Source organism: Chlorocebus sabaeus, chromosome 9 (genome assembly GCF_047675955.1).
Source record: "Chlorocebus sabaeus isolate Y175 chromosome 9, mChlSab1.0.hap1, whole genome shotgun sequence".
Classification (NCBI taxonomy): Eukaryota; Metazoa; Chordata; class Mammalia; order Primates; family Cercopithecidae; genus Chlorocebus; species Chlorocebus sabaeus.
The window spans coordinates 73056897-73075810 of record NC_132912.1 but is presented as its reverse complement, the minus strand read 5'-3'; the positions used below and the strand labels follow the sequence as shown (position 1 = coordinate 73075810).

General features: G+C 35.9%; 1 protein-coding gene across 3 annotated transcripts in view; it reads right to left on the bottom strand.

Moving 5' to 3' along the window:
* Window positions 1–18914, bottom strand: part of CTNNA3 (catenin alpha 3) — a 1853344-nt gene that overhangs the window by 1593075 nt on the left and 241355 nt on the right. For all 3 annotated transcript variants that reach the window (XM_007963302.3, XM_007963300.3, XM_073019108.1), the window contains one exon: window positions 12949–13068. In XM_007963302.3, coding sequence (XP_007961493.1) covers window positions 12949–13068 — 120 coding nt within the window. The remainder of the gene's footprint in view (window positions 1–12948; window positions 13069–18914) is intronic.

Sequence of the window (18914 nt, the reverse complement as noted above, 5' to 3'; positions counted from 1 at the left end):
TCAAGGCCGGGTGTGGTGGCTCATGCCTGTAATCCCAGCACTTTGGGAGGCTGAAGCAGGTGGGATCACAAAGTCAGGAGTTCAAGATCAGCCTGGCCAACATGGTAGAACCCTGTCTCTACTAAATACAAAAATTAGCTGGGCATGGTGGTGCATGCCTGTAATCCCAGCTACTCGGGAGGCTGAGGCAGAAGAATTGCTTGAACCAGGACCTGGGAAGCATAGGTTGCAGTGAACGAGAGCACGCCACTGCACTCCACCCTGAGCTACAATGGGAGATTCCATCTCAAAAAAAAAAAAAAAAATAGAAAGAAAGAAAAAGAAAATTAAATCAATAATTTAAAAGTCTCTCATCAAAGGAAAGTCCAGGATCTGATGACTTCACTGCTGAATTCAACTAAAATTTAAAGAAGAACTAATACCAATTCTCAAACTCTTCCAAAAAACTGAAGAGGAGGGAATACTACTAACTCATTTTATGAGACCAACATTACCCTGACACCAAAGTCAGGCAAGGAAGCTACAAGAAAAGAAAATTACAGGCCAATATTCCTGATGCACAAACATGCAAAACTCCTCAACAAAATAATAACAAACTTCAAAAGACCATTCGCCATGATCAAGTGGTACACCACATTAACACAATGGAGAACAAAAATCATATAAACAACTCAATAGATGCAGAGAAAGAATTTAACAAAATTCAACATACTTTCATGATAAAAATCGTTCAACAAATTAGATATAGAAGTAATGTATTTCCTTTTTCTTTTTTTTTTTAGATGGAGTCTTGCTCTATCACCGAGGCTGGAGTACAGTGGCACAATCTCAGCTCATTACAACCTCCACCTCCCAGGTTCAAGCAATTCTCCTTCCTCAGATTCCCGAGTAGCTGGGATTATAGGCCCACACCACCAAACCTGCTAATTTTTGTATTTTTATTAGAGACAGGGTTTCGCCATGTAGGCCAGGCTGGTCTCAGACTCCTGACCTCAAGTGATCCACCCACCTCAGCATCCCAAAGTGTTGGGATTACAGGCATGAGCCACTGCACCTGGCAGAAGGAATGTATTTCAACACAATAAAGGCCATATTTCACAAGCCCACAGTTAACGTTATGCTCAATAGTGAAAAGGTGAAAGCTCTTCTTCTAAGATCAGAAACAAGACAAGCGTGCCCACTCTTGCCACTTGTATTCAACATATTACTAGAAGTCCTAGACAGAGCAATTAGACAAGAAAAAGAAATAAAAGGCAGGAAAGAAAGGTAGAAGTTAAATTGTCCCTGTTTGGAAATGACATGATCTTATATGTGGAAAACCCTAAAGACTCAACCAAAAAACTTTTAGAACTAATAAATGAATTCAATAAAGTTGCAGGATACAAATCAACATGCAAAAATCAGTAGCATTTCTATAAACTAACAACAAACTATCTGAAAAAGAAAACAATTCCATTTACAATAGTTACAAAAAATAAAATAAAATGTTTAGGAATAAATTTAACCAGGGAGGTGAGAGTTATATACACTAAAACCTATATATCATAGATGAAAGAAATTGAAGAAGGCACAAATAAATGGAAAGATATCCCATGATCATAAGTCAGAAGAATTAACATTGTTAAAACTGCTGTACTACCCAAAATGATCTACAGATTCAATAAACTCATCAAAATAGCAACAACATTTTTCACAAAAATAGGAAAAAAATCCTAAATTTACATAACACTATAAAAAATTCCATATAGCTAAAGTAATCTGAAGCAAGAAGAACAAAGCAGGAGACATCGCACTTCTTAATTTCAAATTATATTACAAAGCTATAGTAATCAAAACAGTATGGTACTGGCAGAAAAACAGATACATAGACCAAAGGAACACAAGAGAAAGACCAAAAATAGACACATACATATACAGTCAACTAATTTTTGACAAAGATGCCAAGAATACACAATGTGGAAAAGAGAGTTTCTTCAGTAAGTGGGGTTGGGAAAACTGAATATCCACATGCCAAAAAATAAATTTATTTTTATCCTACAACATAAACAAAAATTAACTCAAAATGAGTTAAAGCTGGAAACATAAGACCTAAAACCATAAAACTACTATAAGAAAACAAAGAGGAAATGCTGTATGATATTGGTTGTCACAATATATTTTAATATGACACCATAAGTACCAGTAACAAAGGCAAAAAGTCAGGTAGCATGATGCCTCCACCTTTGTTCTTTTGGCTTAGGATTGTCTTGGCAATGCGGGCTCTTTTTCAGTTCCATATGAACTTTAAAGTAGTTTTTTTCCAGTTCTGTGAAGACAGTCATTGGTAGCTTGATGGGGATGGCATTGAATCTATAAATTACCTTAGGCAGTATGGACATTTTCACATATTGATTCTTCCTATCCATGAGCATTTGTTTGTGTCCTCTTTTATTTCTTTGAGCAGTGGTTTGTAGCTCTCCTTGAAGAGGTCCTTCACATCCCTTATAAGTTCGATTCCTAGGTATTTTATTCTGTTTGTAGTAATTGTGAATGGAAGTTCACTCATGACTTGGCTCTCTGTTTGTCTGTTATTGGTGTATAGGAATGCTTGTGATTTTTGCACATTGATTTTGTATCCTGAGACTTTGCGGAAGTTGCTTATCAGTTTAGGAGATTTGGGGATGAGATGATGGGGTTTTCTAAATATACAATCATGTCATCTGTAAACATGGAGAATTTGACTTCCTCTTTTCCTAATTGAATATGCTTTGTTTCTTTCTCTTGCCTGATTGCCTTGGCCAGAACTTCCAACACTATGTTGAATAGGAGTGATGAGAGAGGGCAATATTGTCTTGTGCCGGTTTTCAAAGGGAATGAATTCTTCCAGTTTTTTTCCCATTCAGGATGATATCAGCTGTGGGCTTGTCATAAATAGCTCTTACTATTTTGAGATATGTTCCATCAATACCTAGATTATTGAGAGTTTCTAGCGTGAAGGACTTTTGAATTTTGTCAAAGGTCTTTTCTGCATCTATTGAGATAATCATGTGGTTTTCATCATTGGTTCTGTTTATATGCTGAATTATGTTTATTGATTTGCATATGTTGAACCAGCCTTGCATCCCAGGGATGAAGACAACTTGATCCTGGTGAATAAGCTTTTTGATGTGCTGCTAGATTCGGCTTACTAGTATTTTATTGAGGATTTTCACATCGATGTTCATCAGGGATATTGGCCTAAAATTCTCTTTTTTTGTTGTGTCTCTTCCAGGCTTTGGTATCAGGATGATGCTGGCCATATAAAATGAGTTAGGGAGGATTCCCTCTTTTTCTATTGATTGGAATAGTTTCAGAAGGAATGGTACCAGCCTCTCTGAGTACTGTGAATCTGTCTGGTCCTGGACTGTTTTTGGTTGGTATGCTATTAATTATTGCCTCAATTTCAGAGCCTTATTTTGGTCTAATCAGAGATTTAACTTCTTTCTGGTTTCGTCTTGGGAGGGTGTCAGTGTCCAGCAATTTATCCATTTCTTCTAGATTTTCTAGTTTATTTGCCTAGACGTGTTTATAGTATTCTCTGATGGTACTTTTTATTTCTGTGGGATTGGTGGTGATATCCCCTTTATCATTTTTTATTACATCTCTAAGTAGACATTTTTCTAAGGAAGACATACAAATGGCCAATAGATATATAAAAAGGTGCTCAACATCACTAATCATCAAAGTAATGCAAATCAAAACAAAATAAGATACCACCTCACAGTTGTTTGGATGGCTATTACCAAAAAACAAAAGATAACAAGTGTTGGTGAGTGTGATCAGAAACGGGAACACTTGTACAGAAATGGGAACCTTGGTGGGAATGTAAATTGGTATAGCCACTATGCACAGTAGTATGAAGGTTCCTAAAATATATTTAAAAAACAGAACTACTATATGATCCAGCAAGCCCACTTCTGAGTATATATCCAAAGGAAATGAAATCAGTATTTTAAGAGATATCTGCACTTTCATGTTCATTGCAGCATTATTCATGATAGTCAAGATATAGAAACAACCTAAGTGCCTAGGATATACTTTAAAGGTTTAGAGGGCACGGGATTCTAGAAATTGTCAATAAATCAAAAATTCCATTACAGTAGAAAACTACAAAATTATGCACTTTCTGTATTATTTGTGTATCCATGATAAAGTGGTTGAACCATATGATGCTTATAAGTCCTTCCTTTGTCTACAGCGTTGTAATACTATTGCATTTTATTCTTTTTTTTTAAAAAAAAGGCACCACTGAATTATTTTCATTTACTGGCACCTCAATGCCTAATACAGTATATTCATATGTATAGATAAATGTTAAAAGTATCTTTGTTGTTCCTGCAGTTTAATATGAATTTCCTGGATTATTCCGTAGTCCGGATGCAACAAGGTTCCTGCAGACTCAAGAAAGTCCATACCCTTTCTGGTACTCCTTTCATCCTGGTAGAAAATTCTATTCTACTTCAGATTCCTAGGGCTCAATCTGAAAGAGCAGAACTCCCACCTGGAGGGCAAGCATAATCAGAAAGAAGTGGACTTCACTGAAAAGTCAATTGTGCTGCATCCCCATTTCAGTCCTTTGTTGTACATTTCTGTGAACACTCAAAGAAGTTCACTCCTTTCTTCTTGAGTAGGAAAGTGGAAATGTAGAGTGGCTGGAGGCTTGCGTTTTAGAGAAGACTCCACCCACATCTTTTATTAAGGGGACTCTGAGGGACTCCTCTATTCCATATGTCCCTGGAAAGAGGAGAGAGTGTCACTACTCAAACACCTGGCAAGGGTCCAGTAAAGAAAATGCACCTCAAGACACAGGATATAGCAGAAGTATGTTTTTCCTGGAGAGAATGGGGCTCACTTCCACAAAGACTGCCATCAGAGTCTCTCATTATAGCCATATATAAGCAAGGCCTCCCAATCCATTAACCCCAATGAAATAAACTGAATGCCCTGGCTTTGTTTTAACATTAGAAGAGATTTCTGCAACCAGTCCAATCTCAGGATCATGCAGCTTTCGAACAGGAAAAGAATGCTTTTCATACCATAGGTCTTCTCTTGGTTTCAGGATACAAACCAGATACCAAGAATCAACAGAGGGCTCACCAAAGAACCAAAGGTTATGAGAACACATCATTTCCTATTATTGTCCGAACTCTGTCATTAGCAAAGTATGCGGCCTTGTACAAGATATTTAATCTCTTTGCACCTCATTTTTCTCATCTTTAAAATAAAATATGTGGGGCCGGGCACAGTAGTTCACCCCTGTATTCCTAGCACTTTGGGAGGCTGAGATGGGTGAATCGAGTTCGAGACCAGCTTGGGCAACATGGCAAAACCCTGTCTCTACTAAAAATACAAAAAAATCAACCAGGCATGGTGGTGGACGCCTGTAATTCCAGCTACCTGGGAGGCTGAGGCAAGAGAATCAATTGAAGCCAGGAGGCAGATGTTGCAGTGAGCTGAGATTGTGCCACTGCACTCCAGCCTGGGTGACAAAGCAAGACTGTCTCAAAAATAAAAATAAAATAAAATAAAACAGTTAGGTTAGATGAATTCAAAAGGCTCTTTACTATAGCATACCCTCTGTAGCTTGCATCTTAAACCACCAAAGGTCATAATCTTAGTACTGAAAGATTACCTTCTTTTCATGCACAGATCACTTTCAAAGTGCAAAACAGACTAGAGAAGACATTTTCAGAGGTAACTTGTCTATTATTTCTCCTCAATACCAACTTTCATTGACAACCTTAGGTATGTCAATAAAAGACATGTAAAAATAAGCACCATATTGATGCAAACACTGAAGGTTTTTTTTGTTTTTTTTGTTGTTGTTGTTTTGCCATCTCTGGAATTCCTATCAGCATTGTAAATTTTGAAATAACCCATAACAAAGAATTAACTATTTCAATAAACATTCTCCACTATAAAGTAGCTATAAGCTGCCCACAAGGCAAACTATTGTATAGCAAACAACCATGTAAAACTTAATAAATCTTCTCTGGTGCATGAAAATCAGCTAACGCTTGACTCAACAGCTTTCTACCTAAGTGCCACCAATAAACTGAGCCCCAGAGACAACAGATGGAAACAGAATAGCAAACCTTAGGAATTAAAAGATGTCTCTATCATGTTTTTACTTTGCTAATTTAATAGAAGACACTTAGTTGTCATGACCATTAACTATCCAGTGTGGAAATCAAATTTTGGAAGGAGGACAAATGTATAATATACATCATTTTAATCATTCATTTTAAAATAAAGGCAAGTTTCTTACATTAAAAAATCCATATGATTTTTTTTCTTCAGACTGTAACTATAGAAAAACAAATCACCCTATAAAGATCTGTAGTTTATGAAGCAGTGAAAATGGTCAAATGGTTATTGCAGTAAGCTAGAAATTAGGAAATGTGAATATTAATTCTAAATTTGTTACTGACTCAGGATGACCTTGCATGATGCATCCAACCTTCTTTTCTCTGTATCAGAAAACTAAAGAATAAATGTAACATCACATTCTTTTTTCCTTTGGGACAAACAACTGTGTACAATTGAATAAAAATGAAATTGTATATGTAGTGGCTAGAATAAAATATGTTTGGGTTGGTTTGAACTTAGCACAGTGTTTAATAATTCAACATTTTTTATACCTGTGCAATAAATTTTTAAATGATGTCTGAAATGCTTTGAAATCTTCAGAAACAGGTTTATAAATGGCATAAATAATCATTTTATTTGATCTGGCAAATAAGATATAGAATACCACCTAAAATATACATGAATATTTTAATATAGCAGTCCTTGGTTCACTTACCCTTAAAAGAAATAATTCAATCAGAATTCTTTCAAGACAGTTAGATTAATTACAGAAGAAGGAAAAAAAGAATCTCCCCCCAATTGAGCAATTAACATGCTTCATCTTACAAAGGCCACTGAAGTTAATTCATGGCTATAAAACTATTGCTCTAGAAACTTAGCACCTCCCCTTAGTACTCACTGAGTCCAGCTCCCACTTACACCCTTCCTTAGACTGCATCTAAACAATTCCAGATACATATGTTCTTTTTTATTTTATTGATTTATTTATTTTTCAAGATGGAGTTTTGCTCTTGTCACCCAGGCTTGAGTGCAATGGTGTGATCTCGGCTCACTGCAACCTCTGCCTGGGTTCAAGCGATTCTCCTGCCTCAGCCTCCCGAGTAGCTGCGATTACAAGTCACCCGCCAACATGCCCAGCTAATTTTTTGTATTTTTAATAGAGACGAGGTTTCTCCATGTTGGTCAGGTTGGTCTTTATTTTTAAAGGTCTTAAAGAAAATATATTTACAACTCCGTTTTAATGTTAGCCCCAGTGGAAAGTTAGTCCCTACCTTATAAGGTCCTTACAGATAAGCAATTCCCAGTGCAATATTATTCTAGTTGATTCATTACATTTTTCTTGCTATAAGCCCTTACATGGTTGAAGGACACTATTGGAATTCATCAACTTTTTCTTCTCTATATGCTATAGCTGCAAGCCTAGCACCATTTAGTTTCATTTTCTAAGCATTTCTTCCATAGGATCCCTACATTGTTGTCTTGTATCCTCAGAGTTCTCGAGTTCCCAGGGTAAGCCTAAGAGTATTTTCTATGTGGTCAGTCATTCTCTATCTAGAATTTTATTTTTTTGTTTTGAAATATTTGATCGACAAAGATTGAATATATTCAAAGTGTGCAACAAGATGATTTGAGAGATATATACACATTGCATAATGATTACCACAATCAAATTAACACATCTATCATCACTCATGCTGTTTATTAGGTCCTGAGAACTTGTTCATCTTATAAGTGAAAATGTGTACCCTTTGATCAATATCTAGTGATTTCCTCCACCCACCAATGCCTGGAAACCACCCCTCTACTCTCTGCCTCTCTGAGTTTGACATTTTTAGATTCCACATATAAGTAAGACCATACAGTATGTGTATTTCTGTGTCTGGATTATTTTGCCTAGCAAAATGTCTTCCAGGTTCAACCACACTATTGCAAAGGCAGGATTTCCTTCCTTTTTAAGGCTAAATAATATTTCATAGCATATATGTATACCACATTTTCGTTATTCATCTGTCAATAGACACTTAGGTTGTTTCCATATCTTGGCTGTTGTGAATAATGCTGCAATGAATGTGGGGGTGCAGCTATCTCTTCAAGATACTGATTCCATTTTCTTTGGACATATACCCAAAAGTAAGATTGACAGGTCTTATGATAGCTCTATTTTATATTTTTTAGCAACCTCTATACTTTTTCTGAAATGACTATACCAATTTACATTCCCAACAATGTGCAAAGGTTTCCTTTTCTCCACATCATCACCAACCCCTGTTATCTCTTGTCTTGCACACCTGTTAGGATGGCTATCACTAAAAAGATAAGAGATAACAAGTAGAATTTTATTTTTCAATAGAAGAATGTTAACCCTCAGTCATTTTTATCAAATAAATTTTATCTAACTTATTTCTAATTTTTTTCTTTTATATAAAAGATTTTTTTAATTCAATTTTTATCCTACAAGGTATTATGTACCCTTCTGGCTTTGAAATTATCTAAAAGGGGTCACACACCCAAATTAGTAAAAGAAAAAAAAGCAATTGTTCACTCCTGAACATCATCACTAACAAAGTATCATGTGCTGAACAATACCTGGAAGCATAAGGGAAGTTTGGGTAGATAGAATATAATTATTAACCTGAATTGGATGTTAGCCAGAACACTGGACCCACTTCCCCCAGCAGATTGTCATAGTACAAGTCCTCAGTACATTAACTGCCCATCAAGAGACACCACCTTAGAAACATATTAGAACCAAATGTTGCAGCTCCCTTCTCAAGAGGTGTCAACATGTTCTTTTTGTTACATAGATCACCAACTGCTAGACTATGTATGTCCAAAAACATTCTATTCCATATGTTCAGAACAGTGCTGGACCCTATGTACAGCACAGAAGTATACAAAATAAAGAACATATCCATATCCCTTATGGAACTTACAACCTATTTAAGAAAATGGACAAAACATTATAATAGCTACCAGTTATACTAAACACATGTCAGGTGCAATGTTAAGTCCTTTATACATATTTTATAGGACTTACTTTATACTTGATATATTGTTTCCTCAAAGCAAGCTGTTTAAGTTAGGGGTTATTTTTCTGATGCTTTTTAAAAAGAAACTCAGGTGCCCAGTACAAACAGTCTAACCAGGTTTGGGTAACTACAAAGCTCACACTCTAATCACTGTACTACATAGATTCTCAATGAGTATATCATCAATCGGATGCTAAAATGTATGATACAGATAAAAGCTAAGAATGGCAAAGAGTGAAGAGTTAACATTTTGACTAGAGGTCACAGGAGGAGGTGATACGAGGGAGGCTAGACTTCAGTTTGACTTTAAAGAATGATTTAAGTACGTAAAATGAAAGGGGCTGTATATTCTAAATACCAAGTTATATAAACCTCGTGGACAGGTCAGAAGGCAAGAATAGCATGCCGTGATCAGAGAGACAATAATCAGATATGTGATGTGTTTCAACATGCATGTAGGTCTGAAGTGCAATAATTTAATTTTACTTATTTTTGTATCAATGTATAAATGTGCTTTAGTCTATATAATGTTCAACTCAATAATGTCAACTTTATTTTATATCAAAAGACTTCAGAAGCCTCTGGAAATGGATGTGTTTTATAATGTTATTATAAGTTTTAAGGGTAGATAAAGAGAGGAATGAATTATATTAGAGTCCACATTATCAAACCTTATTTTGTTTTACTCCACAAAATGAAAGCTCTAAGGAAAGCTCTTGATTTATAAGCACTCAAATTAATACATAAATCTGGGATCAATGTAATAACTGGAACTTGCTATTACCATTCCTATGTCACACCAACTAGAAGGATGAAAACCAAGCAGTTCAAGCAGATAAACTCCAAGACTGTACCTGCCTTTTGATAGTAAGAACCAAAAGAGTGTCTAGATTCTCCAGTTAATCCTACTTTGTCATCTGTTTACTTCAGGCTGACTCCTCCCGGTAAACCCACCACCTCACGTATCACAACCTCCTCTCTCACCTTTTCCAATCAAAGCTATTTCAACGTTAGTCTTTCTGAAAGTAGGAAAATGTAGAGATGCTTGTACCCAAGGAATAGCTGATGCACCGGCACTCCTCTTTTAAATAAATAAATGCTAAGTTCATACCTAGGAAAGAAAGCACAGTAACCTCAGAAAAACAGAGGTGAGAGAATGGAGCAAAGTACTCCAGTAGTCTATCTTGTGCCGAGACATAAATCTCTCAAAAATCTCTCAAAAATGTTAAAAATATCATAGAAGGGGACAGAAAATAAAACCTAATGGATGACTCCAATAAAATAATTATAGTCAATTCACTGGACATCCGTAATTCAGAGTTAACACTGGCATTTTCTGTTTCTTTTAAAAAATGGATAGAAGAATAAAATATGTTAGGAGAAAACCTCAATAATACATAGGGGCAAGGGACAATCTCTCAGCCCGTGGTATCCAGGAAGCGAAAGGCTTATGCTCTTTTGAATTTTAAAAGTGTAGCAAAACACATTGATTTTAATTGCCTATAATCTGAGGTCAAATCTTTTGGCATGGTTCTTTGTTCATAGCAACACCACCACCAATAATATTTACTGAGGATTTGCCATGAGTCAGATACTGTTGTGAGCACTGGAGAGGATACAGCATTAAAGGTGACAGACGAGGCCCTGTCCTTATGGAGCTTATGTTCTGTCCCAATGCGGAATGATAAATACGGTTGGACCCGGGAACAAACCATGACTAATTCTCTAATACAAAGAATACTGTCTTATAAAGAGGAAACTTTCTTGCTAAATTGGCAATTTTACAGAGACTTGAATCTTTTCTATTAGAAGAAAAACACTTTCTGGTGTGTGCTTAATCAGGTTTTGGAGCTTCAAAGGAATAGAATGAGAGATAAAAGACAAATCCCACCAAGCTAGAGAAGAGCTGATGTTCTGACCCTTTGACCCTGCCCATCAAGAAGACATAACACTCCAGGTTTGAAGTCAGACTTGATTTAGATTTGAAGCCCAGTTTCATGCCTTATTAGCTCCATGACCTTAGGCATGTTACTTAACTTCCTTAACAGTTTTCTCATCTGTAAAATGGTGCTAATAAAAGCCAGCTCACTGTATTGTTATAAGCATTTAAAGATTTCATTCATAAATGTTTAAATCATACCACGTGGCATATGCGTTTCATTTAATAAATACTATAGATGATTTATATATGCATATATATATACACACACTCCATATGCTCATCTTTTCTTTATGCACATATAATTTACCCACCTATCCTCAATGCTATTCTCCCAGAGTTCTACCCTTCTGCCCTTGAGGTATTTACCTTCTTCCAAATTCACAATTAGCTAGTAAAAGAATCCAATCACTGAAAATGTGTTAATGAGAAAGGATAACAGAAGAGTACAGTGACTACTGCCTGCCAGCTCAAAGACCCCTCCGTGGAAGGTTTTGGAAACAAAACTGTACTAAAACTTGCATAGGCCAGAGGAGTGACTCTGGTGTGAATGCTAAGCAGCATCCTCTGGGGGTTTGTTGTAGTAGCACTCAGTAACCATCAAGTGCTAATACCTAGACCCTCATTAATTTTTTAAAAAAACAAAATTTAAATGGACATTGTATCCTTTTTCATGTAAATTAATGTATGTGCAAAAGTAATGTATTTGTCCTGGAACATTCTATAAAATAAATATAACCCCTAGGAAAATAGGACCATAGAAAGGTTAAATGTCCATGTAACATCTGTGATAGAGCAATACCTAGAACACAATTCTCTTTCTGGCCCAATAATTCTAGACCATATCATGTTGACTTCATGAGATTTAACTAAGTATAGAAAGTTCCGCGTTGAAAACCTTCATCCAAAAGGATCCAAAGCTTGTGAATTAGGCAATGGCAAGAATGCCACGCCCTTTGCTACGCTAAGAGGAAAGTCTCTCAAGTGATCGACTCGATGCCTGGCCATGCAAGTCAGACATTTAGTCATTTTTCTAGACGCTATCCATCATGGAGCAGATTCCCGAATTTCATGCAACCTCATTTAAACGTCTAACTGCCAATTCTGATCAGAATAAACCTTTGGTGGAAGTAAAAGCTTGACAATGCTGACACCTAGTGGCTGTGAAGAAACTGGAGCAGATCCAGTCTAGGAAGAGTAGCGAGCTACTGTGGTAGTGTCTCCAAAACACACAGCATTTAATCATGATGAATATTCGGTTATAAAGTACAAATTCTAAAACAAAGCCTATAAAAGTTTATTTCAGCTCTCTATTTATCTTGGGGCCTACAAAAGGAGGCAATAAAAACCGTGCATTTGAAAAGTAAATTTCCCTTCTATCTTCCACACTTAGCAAATTACTCATCTTCAAAGATCAAACAAAACTAAAGATCGATTCATATTTTGGCATATTTATGACTATTTTCCTTAATATTGCATGTACACCCACAACCTTATCCTGGTCTTAAGGTGATTTTTCTCCCCAGGTCAAATATAAAAGCCAACTGGCCAAGCCATTATAGAGATTTCCCTTATGCCGCTGAAGCGTCCCTAGTCAAAGGGTAGTTGGATTTTCACAAACCAGCAGGAATTTTTTTTTAAGCGAGGTATAAGGACACATGTGGAAACCCCTAAAGTACACATCTAAAAGCAAGGACCACATTGAACACTGTGGGAAGCCATATGAACACAGCAGATCAGCACAACACAACCTGTTTCTGCTCTAACCATTAGAAGATAAGTTTCCTCAGACCCACCTGCACCTGTGACAGGCAGGATGGCAGGAAGCCTAAAGTGTTCATCTCCTCCACCAAGGAGAGCTCTGACCCCTACCTGCTGACGTTTGAAGGCTAAATAATCCAAATTTTCCAGCTCCTTCCCAAGCTTCTGGTAGGTTTTCTGGAGGTCGGATTTGTTGGCAACATTTTTGAGAGACTCAAATGTCCTTTGAAACTGAAATTGAAAACAAAAGCAGATCATTAGGATAGCAGCAGATTTTTCTCAAATTCTCAACTTGCTAACACAAAGAGTCGATAATAAGCCTCAGTTTCTCCCATTCATAATACAGTGATAACAAATGCTAGCTAATTATCTTCCAATGAAATAATTAGGGACACACAAAGAGTTATAAACCATATTCTAAGTATAATCAACATTATTGCATGCATGAGAAGCCTGTTTAGTCTTCATTCTAACAAAAGAGCATACTTCGTTTAAAAAAATAAAAAAGAAAGTTCATCTTTTAAGATACACTTCTGCTTTTAAATATTTTAAAAAGCACAGTGAATGTATAATTTCAAATCATAATGAGGAAGCATTAAAGAGTGCTCACATTTCAATCATAGAAACAAACAAATTTATGAAAATGTAGTTGCTTACATGATATTTTGCTATAATGGCATGGGATCTGGCTTGCCTCTATAATAATATCTATGCAGAATAGGTTACCTAACAAACTTCAGCAAGGAAGATCTCTCAGAGCTTGTATTTTGAGAAGGAAGGAAAACTTAACATTTTGATGATCAAAGCATATGTGGCATGTTCAGCAAACATTTATTCATTTTTGCTCTATAACACAGATGAGCTATGAGCAGATAGAGAGTTCTGATCAGTTCTGCTGAATCAGAATGCTCCCATTCTTTTTAAATCAGGTACTAGATAAGTACAAAGGTGAAAAATTGCAACAAACTACAGAATGCTGTCTGCTACTAATAATTAATTAAGCAAAGGAAGCTCACAAGAAATTGGATTCTTGGTTTATTTTAGTAAATTAGAACATACTTTGGAGGGTTAGTGACTGAAAGTGTCAAGTAATGTAATTTGCAAGACATTTGCATTTGCTCTCTCTTTATGTCATTTATTTCCCATATTCTCACTCTGTGCCATTAGACAGATTTCTCCAGATAGAGACTTGACCATCTTAAACACACCAGAACTCCACTGTGACTATGATGCCATGAGACAGGCTAATAAGATTTTATAGAATATAATTAAGTTTCCAGGGAAATTATTTGACCCTTCCTATATCAAACTCTATGAAATAAATCATATTAAAATGGCATTCTACTGAATTAAATCCCTAATATCATGAAAGTAACATGTTTATCTCAATCCAAGGTGACAGAGGGAAAAGAAATGGGAAATAACAGTGCTAAGATTCCATGACAGGACATTAAATTAAATTCAACAAATAATCATTTAGAACCTATATGCACAAGGAACTATGAATATAAAAGACATTTCCTGCCCTGAAGGAACTTAGACCATTGGAGAAACTAGACATGAAATTCGGAAATGAGATGGACACTGACACTTACTGAGTGCCTGCTCAGCCCCAGGTACTTTATGCTTTCCAATTGAATCTTCACAAGAACCACAGGAGTTCCTATTTCTCCTCTCATTCTACAATTGAGTAAACTGGATTTCAGAAAGTTTGATTGAACTGGATTTCTATTACAACGTTCATGTTCTTTCTACTCTGTCATTAACTCTAACACAAGGCAAGGTAGTAAAGAGAATGCAAAAAAAAACAGATAAAGGTAACATTGGTGAAAACTCAGAAAACTCACTGATATTGACTGAGGGACTCAGACCACGTAGAAGATGTAAGAGAATTTGAATTAGGCCCCAAAGGACAGGAAGTCTTTTAAGAATCTGACATGGAAACCAATTCTACCCAACACTTCAAACAGCCAAAATCAGTTCATTTTCCCCACTTATAACAATAAACAAATTTCTTTCAACATAATTTTAATGACCTTTATATGAAATATTTATCGTATTGTATAATCATTTCTGTGCCTTGCCCATTTCTTGGTTCATTCTCACTATGTTCAAATCAAAATAAAACCTTATTTAAGATTCTAAAAAATTTAAGTAATTTTATCTATGATTTAAATAATACAAGCTATTTCACTGACAAATCCATTTAACTCTAAAGCATGTTTTAGCACCTGCACTTTGTCTTCCCTAAGAAATATTAGCTCTACTTCTTAAATATTTCTTCTTCATATTTATCTCTGTGAACATTATACAGCTCCAAATGGGAACTTTAGAGCAAACACACTTGTAAAGAGTGTTCAAAATAAAAAACACAGAAAACCAACACTTCCCAGTAATATGCCCATGGCCAAAGAAGTAATGGAGAAAATCCAGTAACAATACATCATAAGAATATTTTAACTAAAGGTCGGAGTTTGTATAATATGGAGAGTTCAGCTTGAACTTTCGTTATCAGGAATTACATCCTCCATTTATTGATAATAAAGAGTTCAAAATACTGTAAAACCATGATAATTTCATTCATTTAAGCAGTTTTTTTGCTTACAAAAACAATTAATTGTCAAGGAGAGGTCATATGAAACCTGTGGTGTAGCTCTGGCTTAGCTCCCTATTGAACACACCCCACCCCCACCTGCACACATTTACACTTAAAGATGCTAAAGAGTGAAAGCAATAATCTTACTTTGCAAATGATGCTGAAGTACGGAAGATAAAAGTTAGGTTGAGGCCTAGATTTTAAAGAGCATTCACTTGACTTGAACATTTTTTTAAAAGGCCATAATGGTTAATCATTGAAACAAACCTCCAAGATTTTCTATATTTGTTCAGTACATGATAATTTTTTTATATTGATTATTTCTCCACATAAATGATCTCCCAGTTGGAGACAAGTTGGGGAAAGGAAGCACAATTAATTCAAGAGATTTTTAATACTCCTGGATTTTACTTATTCAAAGTTTTGAGTGGGAATTTAAAATGAGCCAAAAACCCCAGAATAATTTGTTGAACCTTGAATTTTTCCTGTGTGCTTTTTTTTAACTCATTATAAACCAAACTCAAACTTTAAAAAGCTCAGTGAATTAGACTAAACCCAAAATAAACTTTGGACATACAAGATAAGAATGGGTGGAGGAAAACAATATCCCTAAGCCCAACACTTATTGAGAAAGTAAGCACTGTCAACACTCCCAGAGTGTGTTTTCTCATCAAATTATTTCTGCTCAGAAATAATAATAGTAACCCATCAAATAAAACAGCAGAAACTATAATTGTTCATCTCACATTAAAATAGCTGACAAATTGTTTTGCAAGAAAGAGAAGCATAGAAAAGGCAACAGGGAAATGTCTACTTTGTCTCAGCAGTCCCTTTTCCCAGATACATTTTTTTCTCCTTTTTCCTGACAATACATATATAAATAAATCTAAGCCAATGTTCTATACAAATTATGCATCCAATGAGTTCATGTAAATTATGTAGATTCATGGAGTAATTTGAGAAAGACACGAAGAAATAGGCTGAAACAGCAGGAAAAAAAAATGCAGCCAAGGCTCTGGCAAACAAAGTTTTCCTCGCCCTCAATGCCAACGCCCTGGCTTCCTTTCGTAATCAGATCGATTGATTCAAATAACTCTAAAGCTCCAGCAGCCTACTAATTCCCGTAATTTAAAAACATCAAGTAGCATTGCTCCAAAACAAGAGCTAGCTCCACAGTCATCATTTTTTTCTTATTTAGTATTTCATGCATTTATACAAGGTGCTGGGTGCTACCCGTAGCATGAAAAGAAATCCCATACTCGCAGCAGTATGTGTACAAAAGGGTATCCAAGAAGTGCCTGATGGAAAGCATTATATTACCAAGTGTGATCTTAGTGTCCCTAAATTGTCTGTTTGAAACAATGCCAAAAGTTTCTAGAGACTAAAGCAAAAGGAAACAATAGTCAAAGAAATAATATATTGATCCTCTATAAATATTAATACTTAGAGTAAAAAGAAATTGTTTTAAGCATAAGAAATGGCTAATCTACCTTACTTAAATATGGCAACCACAGAACAGTCAAAAATAAAGTATTACAGAGAAAGAAATTACTTAAGTTTCTGAACTTAATCCATTGACTTTCATATATATTTTCCAAATGAACTTACAAGATGATAATACCACTCGTTAAAAGGAAGTTTACAACTGAAGCAGAAAATTAAAGCTCACACACGTATCTCAAGTGCTTTTTTTTTTTTTTTTTTTTTTGGCTGTAAGGAATGATTATAAAAGTTAAGAACATAAGGCAAAATTGGGCTTGAGATCTAAATTAGAAACAGTTCTATGTAGGTGAAGGCACACTGGTCTTGAGGTCTGAGGTTCAAGTCCTTGCTATGCCATTTTAAAACTGCATCACTTTGGACAAATTATTACTATTCCAATTTTGATTGTGTTATCTATAACACAGGACAAACTGTCTTTGCCTGCCTACTTCATTCAGTTGTTGTGAAATCAGTTGAGGAAAAATAAAAGACATTCATTCAACAAACATTTCTCAATGAGCAACATACCAGACATGTAAGAAAGAGAGGAAAACAAAAGAGAAACAACTCTTACCCTAACAGATTTTGCAATCTAGCTTTATAGGTTACTGCTTTATAAACTTACAAGTTCCATAAAATTGAAAAGACCATTGTCATTAAGCCCATGACACCTTTCAGTAGTGAACAAGGACTGAACAAAAGGGTCATTCAATAATTGTTTATAGAACAGCATCACTGTGCAAAGCACTGGGCTTGACACCGTGAGAAACATCAAATTTATGGTGAGGCATGGTTGGAAAAATGACAAAATCATTGATGCTTTATGAAAAGTTTGGCCAGGCGCAGTGGCTCATGCCTGTAATCCCAGCACTTTGGAAGGCCAACGCTGGCAGATCACTTGAGGTCAGGAGTTCGAGACCAGCCTGGCCAACATGGTGAAATCCCATCTCTATTAAAAATACAAAAATTAGCCGGGTATGGTGGCATGCGCCTGTAATCCCAGTTACTTGGGAGACTAAGGCAAGAGAACTGCTTGAGCCCAGGAGGCAGTGGTTGCAGTGAGCCGAGATCGCACCACTGCACTCCAGCCTAGGTGACAGAACAAGACCATATCAAAAAAAAAAAAAAAAAAAAAAAGTTTATGGGCAATGCCCCCAAAGAAATCAGCAGTTTACAAATGGATAACCCATTTTGAGAAGGGTCAAGATGATGTTGAAGACAAAACCCACAGCAGCAGACCATCCGCATCAATTTGTAAGGAAAAAATTTATCTTGTTTATGCCCTAATTGAAGAGGACAAACAATTAACACCAGAAGCAATAGCCAACATTATAGATATCTGTACTGGTTCAGCTTATACAACTCTGACTGAAAATTTTAAGTTGAGCAAATTTCGCCTGGATGAATGCCTAAATTGTTGCACACAGTTGCAGATAAGACCAGAGTTTTCACTGAAATATTTTAACAATTTTAATTTCATCAAGCTCTTTAAGTATTCCTTTTGAGAAATGTAACAAAAGACAAACGTGGATTTACCAGTATGATCCTGAAGACTGAGCACAATCAAAGCAATACCTACCAAGAGGTGGAAGTGGCCCTGTCAATGCAAAAGCAAGCCAGTCAAGAGACCAAAGATCATGGCAATCGTTTTTTAAGATGCTCAGAGAATTTTGCTTGTTGATTATCTGGAAGACCACGGAATGATAGTATCTGTTTATTGTGAGGGTGTTTTGAGAAAGCTAGCCAAAGCTTTAGCAGAAAAACACCGGGAAAGCTTCACCAGAGTCCTTCTCCACCACAAAGCTCCTGCTCATTCTGCTCATTCCTCTCATCAAACAAAGGCAATCGTTTAAGTTTCAATATAAAATCATGAGGTATCCACCTTACAGTCCTGGTTTGGCTCCTTCTGACTTCTTTTTGTTTCCAAATCTCAAAAAATATTTAAAGGGCATTCATATTTCTTCAGTTAATAATGTAAAAAAGACTGCATTGGCACAGT